This window comes from Corvus moneduloides, chromosome 22, assembly GCF_009650955.1.
Source record: "Corvus moneduloides isolate bCorMon1 chromosome 22, bCorMon1.pri, whole genome shotgun sequence".
In the NCBI taxonomy this organism is placed as follows: Eukaryota; Metazoa; Chordata; class Aves; order Passeriformes; family Corvidae; genus Corvus; species Corvus moneduloides.
The window spans coordinates 1,565,169-1,578,290 of record NC_045497.1 but is presented as its reverse complement, the minus strand read 5'-3'; the positions used below and the strand labels follow the sequence as shown (position 1 = coordinate 1,578,290).

The 13,122-nt window shown below is 44.2% G+C and overlaps 1 protein-coding gene across 3 annotated transcripts; it reads right to left on the bottom strand.

The window, feature by feature from the left end:
- Window positions 1-264: 264 nt before the first annotated feature.
- On the bottom strand, window positions 265-12,864 carry C22H1orf159 (chromosome 22 C1orf159 homolog). Of its 3 annotated transcripts, none has more exons than XM_032131797.1 (12): window positions 12,786-12,864; window positions 11,478-11,589; window positions 9,647-9,774; window positions 7,978-8,087; window positions 7,639-7,729; window positions 6,578-6,653; window positions 6,036-6,140; window positions 5,633-5,698; window positions 4,873-5,007; window positions 3,196-3,221; window positions 2,831-2,861; window positions 265-2,317 (listed from the first exon to the last, which is right to left on the bottom strand). In XM_032131797.1, exons 5-12 carry the CDS (start codon window positions 7,708-7,710, stop codon window positions 2,232-2,234), a joined length of 597 nt encoding a protein of 198 aa, XP_031987688.1. In that variant the 5' UTR covers window positions 7,711-7,729; window positions 7,978-8,087; window positions 9,647-9,774; window positions 11,478-11,589; window positions 12,786-12,864; the 3' UTR covers window positions 265-2,231. The 3 variants fall into 3 exon arrangements, with proteins under 3 accessions (XP_031987688.1, XP_031987689.1, XP_031987690.1); XM_032131798.1 differs by having other exon boundaries at window positions 11,478-11,586; XM_032131799.1 differs by lacking the exons at window positions 7,978-8,087; window positions 9,647-9,774; window positions 11,478-11,589; window positions 12,786-12,864 and having other exon boundaries at window positions 7,610-7,690.
- Window positions 12,865-13,122: the final 258 nt, after the last annotated feature.

Here is a 13,122-nt window from a genome sequence, read left to right as displayed (position 1 = left end):
TCCATGGACACACAGAAATTCCCTGCTCCAGAGCTGCACTTTCTTGGCATTATTTGCATAGTTACTCCTTTTTCCCCCCCTCAGGAATTAGGAAAATCCTCAGGAATTCCTGATTTTGGGATAAAACCTCCATGATTTCTGCTTGGGGGGGAAAAAAAGAAAATCTCAGCAGCACAAAAAGAGACTGAAACAAAATCCAGGTTGGATTTTCCCAAACCCTCCAAGTAATTCCATATGGGAAGGGTTTCAACTGGAATTGCCTGGTCAGAAGGAAAATAATTTTATTTATCATAATAGAGAGGCAAAATCTTAAATTCCAAGGGTTTTTTTGGCACAGGAGCCTCCATGATTTGGGGTTTATCCCTGTGGATGCCACAAAAAAAAGGAGATAAAAGCAAATCCAACTGCCCCAAAATTCCCAGAAAATAGGATTATTCCATAGGATAAATTGATCTCTTCCTATCCCAACTTTTCCTCTTGGAAGGTTTTAACCCCAGGGAAAAGGGAATGTGGACTCTCCATGTGGGAGTCAGCTCCAGGACAGCTTTGTCCTCATTTTCCCAAAAAAAACCCAGGAGAACCAACTGTTCCCATTCCTGTCCCTGCCAGGGGCTGCTGAGGGAGAGCTTCCAAAGGATTTATTTTGGGAGCAGCACAGGGAGGTGGGAATGCTCAGGCTGCAGAGCTGGAATTCCAGGTGGTGACAGTGACATTTCCATGGATTTAGGATGGATCCCAGAGCCACCCCTGCCTGCTGGAGGAAGACGTGGCCAGGAGAAAAAAAAAAAGTCATTTTCCAGCTATTTTTAACTTCCAGAGAGAGAAATTGCTCAGGCAGGAACAAGATCCAGGCTGGGGGAGGTTGAGGCTGGTGTTTGGAATTAGGGAATGCTTGCGGAGCTCAGTCCTGCCCTGCAAATTCCAGGGATTGACCATAAAAAAATCCCATGATTGCAGTGGCAGGAGTCATCCAGCTCATCCCAAACATCCCCGACTGCTCTAAACCCAGGAATTCTGCTTTTCCTTCCACGGGGAATGAAGCCAGCAGGGCCAATCCTTGCAGGACTCTTTATCCAAGGACTGAGCTGGAAAAACTCCCCCAAAGATTCCCAGATCTGGGATGGGGCCTGGATTGAGCACCAAGGACAGCTCTGGAGAGCGGGACAAGGATCCCAGGGGATCCAGGCTCTGAGGAGGCTCCGGGCTTTGCTTCCAAAGGATTCTGCATCCTAATTATTGTTGTAATTAATTAGTCATCATTAATCACTGTCATAATTAATCACTGTCATAATTAATCACTGTCACACTGTCCTACAGTGGCACTTAACGAGAGCATCCCTTTGCCATTTCCCCATCCTGGAGTGGATCCACACCCCAATCCCAGGATTTTGAGGCCTGCAGCGCTGTCACCTCCAGTTTTGGGGTCACACCACAGGGACAGCACCAAGATTCCTTAAGGATTTTCCTCATAGCAGGGAAAAATCCCCCGAATTCCTCAAGGATTCTCCTCACAGATTCCTGAAGGATTCTCCTCACAGCAGGGAAAATCCCCCGAATTCCTCAAGGATTCTCCTCACAGATTCCTTAAGGATTCTCCTCACAGCAGGGAAAATCCCCCGAATTCCTCAAGGATTCTCCTCACAGCACAGAAAATGCACCAAGATTCCTTAAGGATTCTCCTCACAGCAGGGCAAGTCCCCCAAATTCCTCAAGGATTCTCCCCAAACAGGGCAAGTCCCCCAAATTCCTTAAGGATTCTCCTCACAGATTCCTTAAGGATCCTCCTCACAGCAGAGAAAATCCCCCAAATTCCTTAAGGATTCTCCTCACAGCAGGGCAAGTCCCCCAAATTCCTCAAGGATTCTCCCCAAACAGGGCAAGTCCCCCAAATTCCTTAAGGATTCTCCTCACAGATTCCTCAAGGATTCTCCCCAAACAGGGAAAAGTCCCCCAAATTCCTCAAGGATTCTCCTCACAGATTCCTCAAGGATTCTCCCCAAACAGGGCAAGTCCCCCAAATTCCTCAAGGATTCTCCCCACAGCCTATGGAGGAGAGGGAGGAACCCCCGGAGCAGGGACAGGGCCCTGCAAAGTCCCCAAATGTCACCGAGCTGGTGCCACCTTCTCGCTTGGGATGATTTGGCACAAACCCTTCGGCTTCCTGTGGGATCAGCAGCTTCCAGAGTTTTCCGTGGAGTCAGGAAAAGGGCTGGGACACTCCCGGGAAGGGCTCAGACGTTGCTGACCCTGCTGTCGGCCGGGGCCAGGCCGGAGGGGCCCAGGGAGCGCTCGCGGCGGACATAGCGCGGCTTCCGCACTGCAAGGCACAAAAGCGGCATCAAAACTGTTGGAAAATGGGATTCCAGCCGGAATTCCAGCAGGGAAAAGGAGGTGGAATGTGGCAGTTGCTGCCCAGGGAGGTTTGGAGCGCCCACAAGCATGGGGTGGGTCAAGGGTGTGGCACTTGGGGCAAGGTGGAAATGGGGAATCGTTGGATTTGGATCCTGGAGATCTTTTCCAACCTCAGGGATCCCGGGATTCCTTGGTTGAGAATTCCCAACCCCATCCAGCAATTCCTGAGGGACCGAAGCCACAAACAACCCCAAAAGCGAACTCAAACCCAGAACGCTCAACCACAAAGCCCAAAATGAAACCCACAACACCAAACCTTCACCAGATTCCATTGGATTTCCGTCCCCTCCACACATTCCACAGCTTTATCCCAAGAATTATTTGGATTTTCTGTTTATTTTTAGCATTTCCACGTGGAGTTTTCCTTGTTTTTTAGGCAACAGGTGGAAACAGCACATTTCAGGGAAAAATTCCTCACCTGAAGAAGCTGGAGGAGAAATCATGGATGCCTGTGGAACAGGAGAAGGATAATGGGAAAAAAAAAGAACTTTTTAACGGTTTTTCCTTAAAAAATCCAGGAATTTTTTTGAGGATTCCAACAATTTTCACTCTGTAGAGAGTTCTTGGAAAAACAACTCAATGCAATCCATTATTTTTCAGTTTTTGTCCCAGTTTGGATACAAGGAACCCCAAAATATCTTTGATATTTATTTCAGTCTCATTTATCAATTAAGGAGTTGCTTAATAAAGTTGCAATTTAGTTAATTAAAATCGAAATCATTGTTTAACCAAGTTGAAATTTTAATGTTTTATCTTGTTCCCATAAAAAAAGAATTCACTCACCGTTTCACTGGGCTGGAGAACAGATGCTAAAAGAAAAAAAAAAGGGATTAATTTAGATTATTTTTATTAATTTAGAAGGCTGGAATGGCTAATTTTACAAAAATACATCCATGAATGGAATCATTTGATTGTTAAAAAAGGAGTTTTGTCCTAAAATCCAACCAAAATATTCAAAAATCCCATTTATAGAATGTATTGGGTGTAGGACTCCCAAGATTGGAGAATTTATCAGCACAAAATGGGGATTTATGAGCTCAAAATGGGAATTTTCTCCACAAAATGGGAATTTATGAGCTCAAAATGGGAATTTTCTCCACAAAATGGGGATTTATGAGCTCAAAATGGGAGTTTCCCCCACAAAATGGGGATTTATGAGCTCAAAATGGGAGTTTTCCCAACAAAATGGGGATTTATGAGCACAAAATGGGAATTTTCTCCACAAAATGGGGATTTATGAGCTCAAAATGGGAGTTTTCCCAACAAAATGGGGATTTATGAGCACAAAATGGGAATTTTCTCCACAAAATGGGGATTTATGAGCTCAAAATGGGAGTTTTCTCCACAAAATGGGGATTTATGAGCTCAAAATGGGAGTTTTCCCCACAAAATGGGGATTTATGAGCTCAAAATGGGAGTTTTCCCCACAAAATGGGGATTTATGAGCTCAAAATGGGAGTTTTCCCCACAAAATGGGGATTTATGAGCTCAAAATGGGAGTTTTCCCCACAAAATGGGGATTTATGAGCACAAAATGGGAATTTTCTCCACAAAATGGGGAATTCAGGCCTCAAAGAGCCACTTTTGGGGCCTTGGATACAAAACGGTCCCACAGAAACTGGGAATGGGAGGATCCCTGAAATTCCTATGAACAGATCCAGCATTTTTAGCCAAAACCTGGGACTTTTTCTGCTCCATCCACCCCTTAATTTGGATTTTTTGGGGAGTTTTTCCAGGTGTGGCAGTAAAACATGAAGGAACTGAACCAAAAATCAGCTTTATTTCAACAGAAAGAGCTCTAACACAGCAAAGTCCGGGCTGGAGGTTGCCATGGGAATTAAAATCAATCCCAAATCAACCCCAAACCCATGGAAAACACAGAGAAAAATGTGGGAGACATCCCCTTCCATGTGTTTTGTTCAGCAACTCCCAGGAATTGCAAATGTGGACACACAGAAATCCCAGGAATTGCTGTTTCAAGGCTTGGTGCCCTGTGGGGGAGCAAAATTCCCGGTGTTTTTCCCTACTTTTTCTGGAATTGCTTTGCCAGGAAGGTCAGTGCATGGATTTCCAGGAGAATTTGCGGATTGCCCATCCCTGGAAGTGCTCAAGGCCAGCTTGGAGAAATGTGGGATCATGGAAGGTGTCCCTGACACCTCCCAGCCCAAAGCATTCCATGATTCCATGAGTTTATCCATTATTTTATTCCATGGTTTTTATTCTATGGTTTTATTCCATGGTTTTTATTCCATGCAGGAATAGCAGAGATAAAGACCAACAAAATCAAAAATCCCCACAAAATCCAGCCCTGCTTTACATTTTCTCGGGATAATCAGGAAAATCCAGCAGCTCCATGGAGCTCAAACCCAACCGTGAGGGGATTTCAACACAAAATTCAACTTTCAATCAATTAACGCAGCAAAGTTCATTAAGGACTGGATAATTAAAGGGGCTTTTTACCTTTGTTTCTTCTGTAGAAAATATTTGGGAGTTTGTTGGCTCGTTTGAGGTAGAAGAAAGAAGCCACGGAGAGGATCAGGAATAAACTGATGAAAAATGTCCCCAAAATGAGGGAAGCTGCGACTTCTGGGCCCCCTGAGACAAAAGAATCATAAAAAAGAGAGAGAAAAGTCTGATTTTCACCCAAAACCCCTCCTAATAAAAGGGTTAAATAAAAATACAGAGCAAATCCCTCATTTTCAGGTGGTGTTGGATAATCCCATGTGCCTAAAACTGAGTTTATGGGCAGGATAAAAATGGGAGAGGGAGCAGCAGCTCCCAGGGGCTCCTCATTAATTCACTTTTTAAAAATTTTAACCAATTGAATCACTTTTTAAACTCATTTTAACAAATTAAATCACTGTTAACTCATTAAATCACTTTTTAAACTCATTAAATCACTTTTTAACTCATCAAATCACTTTTTCAACTCATTTTAACAAATTAAATCGTTTTTAACTCATTAAATCACTTTTTAAACTCATTTTAACAAATTAAATCACTTTTAACTCATTAAATCACTTTTTTAACTCATTAAATCACTTTTTTAACTCATTAAATCACTTTTTTAACTCATTAAATCACTTTTTTAACTCATTAAATCACTTTTTTAACTCATCAAATCCCTTCTTTTGAATTCCCAATCCTTTTTTCCACCAACCCCAAATCCCTGGAGCAGAAGGAATAATCCCTCAATCTGCCCAAAATTCCATTTACTCACCAAAGTTCTGCATGAAAGGAGTGACAGTGCTCACGTTCATTTGGGAATTCAGCCCTCTGCTCCCAGCTGTAAAGAAAAGGATGGAATTCCCACTAAAATCCATTTCCATCCCCAATTTGGACATTTGGCCCTTCCTGCAAACGATCCCACTGCACTTCCTGCCCACCAAATTCCCAAATTTCCACAGTTTTTGCAGCTCCAAGTCCCACGGGGACTTTGGGAAAGTTTTTTAAACGACGTGGGATAAAAATCTCCATTTTTGGAGGTATTTTTGAGGAGTTTTTGCTGTAGGAATCGATGTCAATGAATGAATACAAATGACTGAAATGAATTCAGATTAATTGGATTCCAATCAGTTGAAATTAATGGCATTTAAATGAATTTAAATGAATTCCAAACTCACCATTTCTGCACTCGCTGAGGTTGTGCCCAGAGGGGCCGGGCAGGGTTTCATTCCTGCATTTAATGCAGCTGCTGCTCCCATCCTCATTCCACCTCCTGTAGCATCCTGCCCCAAAAAAAACACAGAAAAAGGGATAAAACCAACAATTCACAGCAAGAATTCCCAATTTTCTGCTCATTCCCAGCTTTCAGAGGGAAAACCCAGCAGAAATTCCCTTTTTTGGGAGGGTTACAAAGAGCTCCTGCTTCCTCTTCTCCCACACAAAAGAGGTTTTATTCCCAATGTTTATCCCAGGGAAAAAAAAACTTTCCATGAGGCCAAAAGGAGAAGGAATTCCAAGGAAATAAGATTAATTAATTTATTTATTTTCACTCCCCAGCTGCTGGATTTTGGTGCTAAAGTCCAGAAAATCTGGGAATTTTTTATCCCTGGAAGTGTCCAGAGCCAGGCTGGGCAGGGCTTGGTCTGTAAATGAGCTTGAAGGTCTTTTCCAACCCAAATCATCCCAAAATTCCATGGTTTTATTCCAAATAATTCCATACCTGGGCTGCACTGGTGGGTGACGGGGCAGGAGCTGTTGGAATCCAACACATCCACACAACATTCCGGCTCTGAGACCTACGGAGAGGAATTCCCAGTGCAATTCCCACTTTTCCATTGAGGAAAATGCTCCAACAAAGAAAAAAATCTCCACAGAAATTGAGGAATAATTCACTTCAAACCTGCTGGATTTTTTTCTTTTTTGCTGTTTTAATTTTTATTTTTTGTTTTATAAATGCATTTTATTTTTCTTTTAGAAATAGAAATAAATACAGAACATTTGTTATAAAAGCCTAAATTATTTACAAATTCTCCAAGGAAAATCAACCAGAACTTCCAAAATTGAAAATTTTCTGGATAAATCCCCTTAAAAAATCCTTAAATCAGGCTTAAAATAAAAAGAGAGTAATTTTGGATGAATCTAATGAGACCTGATCTGGATTCAGCCATAGGAAAATTGAAATAGAACTGAGAAAAACCAGCAAATTTTATTCAGTTTATCAGCAACATCACCAAATGTGAGGGGGAGAAATCAAAGGTATCAGGAGCAGCAGCTGGGGCTGTTCAAACTGAAATTAGCAGGAAGCAATTAGTAAATTTTACTGGATTACAGCAAAAAACCAGGAAAAAGCAAAAAATATTTAGAGATAAAAAATTAAAATCAGGGTTTTTTTGAGGTTTTAGTGGGGGGATTCTTTTAAAACCAGAATTTTGTACTTTGTATTTCTGATTTTTTTTTTGTCCCTTGAAGTTTTAGAGCAGCTCAGGCATTAAAAAGTGAAATTTTGGGGTTGGTTTGAGGTTAAATCGATCAATATCTTTAAAAAAAGGATTCTTTTTGGATTCTTTTTGGATTCTTGAGGTGCTTTTCCCACATGGTTTTGCATCCCTGTTACTCCACACAGGCAGGGAGAATTCCCTGCTTTCAGAAGGAATCAGAGGAAAACGGGAAAGTTTCAGGGAATGCTGAGTTTGGAGCAGGAATTCCTGAATTCTGAAGGCTTTTAGGAAGTGCAGGAGGAGAGGAAAATAACCTGGATTGGAGAAATCATGGAGCACCCACCGAGTTTTCCGTGGATTTGCCGGCAACTTCTGCCACGAGCCTCGTTAGGAGAAGCACAAAGGGCACCTCCATTCCCAGGAAAAACACGGGTCTGGATAAAAATCAGGAAGAAATTCAAATTATTGATTAATAACACAAGAATTCTGCTTCCACAGGGCACCTCCATTCCCAGGAAAAACACGGGTCTGGATAAAAATCAGGAAGAAATTCAAATTATTGATTAATGGCACCTAAATTCTGCTTCCCTTTGTTAAGGAAGTTTTGCCAACGCATCCTTTTTCTCGGGAATGAACCATTCCTTGGATCTGAGTGGAATTAAGCACTGAGGGAAGGGCTTACCTTGGTTCAGGATCCCAGCTGGAGACATCCAGGATTTTCCCTGCTGCCTCTGTGGTTGCTAAGGAACAAGGAGAGCTCCGAACTGGGCCATGCAGGGACAATCCCAGCAGCTGGAAAATCAACGGGATTGTAGGAGAGGAGTCACCACGAGGGGCTGGCATGGATGGGGAGCACGTGGAAAAGGGAATTCTGCAATTAATTCACCCCTTGGGATGGAGATTGAATGGATTTGGCTGGTTTTTAAGGGAACTTTTCCATTTGGAATGGAAATTCCTGGCCTGTCTGTCACAAATCCTGGTTTTTCTTCCTTTAAATTAACAGAGAATTCCACACAGTTCTGTGGTTTTTACATGAAATTGGAAGAAAATGAAAAGGGAAGGGGGGGGGAAAAAAAAGGGGGCGAAAAAAAAAGGGGGCAGAAAAAAAGGGGGGGGAAAAAAAAAGGGGGGGGGAAAAAAAAGGGGGGGAAAAAAAAGGGGGGAAAAAAAGGGGGGAGAAAAAAAGGGGGGAGAAAAAAAGGGGGGAGAAAAAAAGGGGGGAGAAAAAAAGGGGGGAGAAAAAAAGGGGGGGAGAAAAAAAGGGGGGAGGAAAAAAGGGGTCTGGATAAAAATCAGGAAGAAATTCAAATTATTTATTAATAAAAGGGGGGGAAAATAAGGGGGGGGAAAATAAGGGGGAAAAGGGAAAAAGCCAAGGAAAAGGCACCACCTCCCACTTGATCTGCAGCTGCTGAGCCACTCCCTGTGTCAACAAAATAAACCTGCCTGTCCTCCAGGAAATAATGCTGCAAGGCATTCCAGGCTTGGATTGACTCCTCCAAAAACCAGCATTTAGGAAAAAAAATGTATTTTTTATATCATAAATAAAACATGGGGACTGAAAAAATCCTTTTTTCTAAGGGGGAAGTGCCTGAAAAAAGCCTTTAACTGGAGAACTCCTTTAGTGCCTCGTTTCATACCCCAAAAATTGGTTCCTATAAAAATCCACCGGAGGAGTTTTTAGAATCCTGCCAAAGAAGTGTCCTGAGCCCTTGGCAAGTCGTTTTTCTGAAGGAAAAAAAAAAAAAATCATGGAGCAGCTCCTATAATTAATTTCCTGATTTTTTTTTTTTTAATTAAATCATTTCCACCCCGCCCCCATCTTCAAAATCAGATTATTCAGCTCGGTGGGGGGAAATTAGGATGATCTCCTGCTCTCCCTGAAAGCTCCAAGCTCCTGAAAATCCTACTCCAAACTCACAATTCCAACTGATTTTTTCCAGTGGGAATCGGGGCAGAACAGGGAAAGCTGGCACTGCCACCATCCCTCCCAACTGAAGCCCAATAATGTTAATTATGATCTCAATTTAAGCAGGATGTGCTCAGGGATGGGTGCATTTTAACCACACACAGAGTTTGCTTTGTTCTCCATCCGTTTTCCATCATTTATCTTCAGGAATGAGATGAAAAATGAAAGAGTTCCTCTGGGGGAAAACAATTGGGAGTGGGTAAAAATGTTTTATAAATATTTTTAATAAACTTCTCATTGATTTGGAGGCTCTGAGGAGATTTTTGTCAATACCTGATTATTAAAATAGCTGGGAAGAGCAAGAAAACACAGATGAGGAAGGAGTATTTATTAGAAAAGATATTAAAATTAAATTATTGTTTAAACAATAGATTGCTCTTACCTAGAAAAATAAGGCTGAGGAACAAGCCATAATAATATTTGTGGGAAAAAATCACTTTTAAATGCCAGATCCTCCTCCTGGTGAAGACAAACAGCTCAATCAGCTCAACATTGGTTGGATTTCCATCCCTAAAATAAATCAGGACACAATCAAGAGCTGCGTTGATGATTTTTGGCCCTGCAGCTGTCCCAGCTACTAGATCAAAGCAGCAGCCAATAATTTTTATTTCCATTAGACAGAGACAATATTTAAACATTTTATTGATCTGGAGCTGTTGGGGTTTTTATTGACCCGGTTTTAAAGCAAAGCTGAGCTCAAAAAGCTGCTGTAAAGCTTCTGAACACAGAAAATATTGGTTATTTTTTACTTAATTTACATTTTACTCCAAGCCCCACAATTATTTCTTCACAGCCTGGTGGATTCTCTATCAGGCAGTAATAATTAGCAGCTTATTTACATACTATACAAATTAAATCTCTGGGGATGAGGCAGAAATTCAAGCCAGGGATGGGACACTAAAGATTGGATTTTTCAGGGTCATGCCCATAAAAAAAATCAGACAGATTCAAATATCTGTATTTTTTAAATGCAATAATGTGGAAAAAGATATCAAATATTCCTCAAATCACACCTCAGGAAGGCTGGGAAGAGCTTGTGAACTCTAACAGGGAATAAATCCAGCATGGAACTTCCAGGACAGCAAATTCCAGCAGGGAATTCAGCTTTTAATGGGTCTCACTCCTCAAAACCACAGAAGGAACAACTCCTTTTAGTGTCTTCTGGTCAAACACAACATTCTGCTGCCATCCTGGATGAGGTTTTACCTCATAATTTGAAATTCAAAGAGGAAAAAAAGCCCTAAAACCTTCAAGAGATTCAGGAGCCACCAACGCTAAAGAGAGGAGGGGAAGGTTTAGCTTTGAAATGAGGTGTGAGGTGGGGTTTGGATGGGAAACTGGGAAGGAATTCTTCCCTGTGAGGGGTTGGGATGGAATTCCCAGAGAAGCTGGGGCTGCCCCCATCCCTGGGAGTGTCCCAGGTCAGCTTGGAGCACCCTGGGATGGCAGAAAGCGGATCTGGATGAGTTTCAATTCCCTCCAACCCATCCCATCCCACGATTCTGTGCTACACAAATCCCATCAGGATCAAACACCCACAGCAAAACCATTTCCCCCCCTTAAAATATGTCCCACGTTTGGCAGCGTTTTCCCTGTGGATAATGGCAAAAAAAAATAAAAATAAAAAGAGACAGAACGCCAGGCAAAAGCTGCTGCCCAAATTAGAAAATATTTCTGCCTCGGTGTTTTCCTGCCAGCACCGTTTGGGGAAGGCAGACGCCGGAATTCAAGCAAGGATTTCACACCCTGAGTGTCACGTTTGAAACAAATCCCGAATCTCTGTCAGCTCGGATCCCCAGTGCCACAAAACACTGAAATTAAACCACATCGAGGCTCACTCAGGGAATTCTGCCTCTTGTTGCATCTCAAAAGCAACACAACCAACTCAGCGACACCGAGGTTTTTTTCCTCCCACTCCTGGAAGCAAAATGCTTTCATTGATCTTTACACTTTCCATTCTTTCTGCTGCAATATCAGCATCTTTCTTGCCTAAAGTGTTGCTGGAGCTTGGGAATTACTTCAGCAGCTGGGAAAGGATGGAAGTGAAGAGAAACTCTGCCTGAATTCCAGGTGGTTTCATAATTCCCTGGGCTTGAAACCGCATCGCACCCGAAGCCTTCTTAACTCTGAGGTGACAAAGCTGAGAGCAGAACCAGAGGGGGTGTAAAAGCTGAAGAATCCAAGGGGTTTCCAAAGCTGAAACTCTCACTCACCAGCTCCTCCAGGCTCCCAGGAGCCCTCTGCACCTTGCCCAGCTCCCAGCACACACCTGAGGGTTGTGGTTTGCTGCTCATTCCCCTCTGCAGCTGTTTCACAATGAACCTGCTGTGCCAGAGACAGATAAAGGTTGGAACAAAACAATCTTTTATCAATCCCAGCTCGAGGAGGACTCGTTTTTCCAGCTTGGAGCAGAGCTCTGATCCTGCCCTTCCAGCGCTGGGATTTTGCAACAGCAGCCAGCAATTAAAACCTCAGTGCTGCAGACAATGAGAGCCACCTTAAGCCAGGCTTTGCTGCAAAAGCTGCTCCACACCTGCCCTGAGCAAACATTAATTAGTATTTGCTGCTGGGACACGTTCTGCTCTTCCAGCACTCGGTGCAGCCTGAGAAATCGGGAGGAGGAGGGAATGTTCTCCAGGGAAAAGGGCTGTGGGAATGGGATAAGGGAATGCTTTGGGTTGCAAAGGGTTTAAAGGTCATTCAGTGCCATGGGCAGGGACACCTTTCACTGACCCGGGTGGCTGCAAGCCCCGACCAAGCTGGCCTTGGACATTGCCAGGGATGGGGTATCCATGAAATAACCAGTGCCAGGGCCTCAGCACCCTCACAGGGAGGAATTTCTTCCCAACATCCAACCTAAACCCACTCTCTTTCACTTTGAATTCATTCCCCCTTGTCCTGTCACTCCATCCCTTGGAAATACTCCCTTTCCAGCTCTCCTTGCAGCTCCTCCAGGCACTGGAAGGCCTCAATGAGATCACCCCAAAACTTTCTTTCTCCAGGCTGAACAATCCCAGTGTTTTTATGGCAAATTTTGGGGGGGGTTTCACCCCTAAGCGGTGCAGCAAAAATCCGTATTATTGGGGTATGTGTTTGGGGGAAGTTTAGCCAAGAAAAACACACCAAAACAATAACGCCAAATACCTACAACTCCAAAAATCTGAGCTTGGTAGAAAAACTGTATTAGACCGAGTTAATTTATTAGGAAATAAAGCACCCAAAGTTTCAGTGGGGGCATGAGAAGGAGAAGACTCCTTTCCGAACGCACCAGGAACCAGCTGGCCCCAAAAGCGCTGGGCAAGGAGAAGGAACAAGGGGCGATCTTTTTATCCTAAAGCCAAACCCCTTCCGACCTCCCTGGCGCCAGGATCGGGGACTTCTCCCTGGAGAACTCGGTGGATCCATCAGCCGCCACTGCCCACCCCGGCTCTCCGCGAACAATGGGGCCCCACCCAGCGCTCGCCGCCCGTCCCGAGAGTCGCCGCCCGTTCCCGTTCCCACTCCAGTCCCCTCCTCCTCACCTGAGGACTCCCCTGAGCATCCCCCCGGCACCGCCGAGGTTCCCGTTCGTACCCCCCGCCCTCCGCCGGCGCCCTGCCCGCTGCGCCCCGCGGCACCCTGGGAGTTGTAGTCCGGCGGCCACCGCCCGCCGCGCCGCTTCGGCGAGAGGTTGCTCCGCCTCGAACTACAAATCCCAGTAGCCCCCGCGGCGCGCCCCACCTGCGCCACGCTCCCCGCAGGTAAATACGCGCTCTCAGCCTTTTCGCGCGGCGCCGCGGCGCCTGCTGGGAAAACGAGTCCCGCACCGCAGGCCGGGCGCGGGGGCGGCGAGGTTCCGCACTACAACTCCCGGCGTAC

Bases quoted from the DNA above. Each gene is read 5' to 3' on its own strand.
- C22H1orf159 (XM_032131797.1), bottom strand. From the start codon at position 7,710: ATGGAGGTGCCCTTTGTGCTTCTCCTAACGAGGCTCGTGGCAGAAGTT. The intron at 6,141-6,577 runs GTATGGAATTAT...TTTTTGGGGCAG, and splicing joins CACCCACCAGTGCAGCCCAG to GATGCTACAGGAGGTGGAAT. The intron at 5,008-5,632 runs GTGAGTAAATGG...CTTTTGTCTCAG, and splicing joins TCCTTTCATGCAGAACTTTG to GGGGCCCAGAAGTCGCAGCT.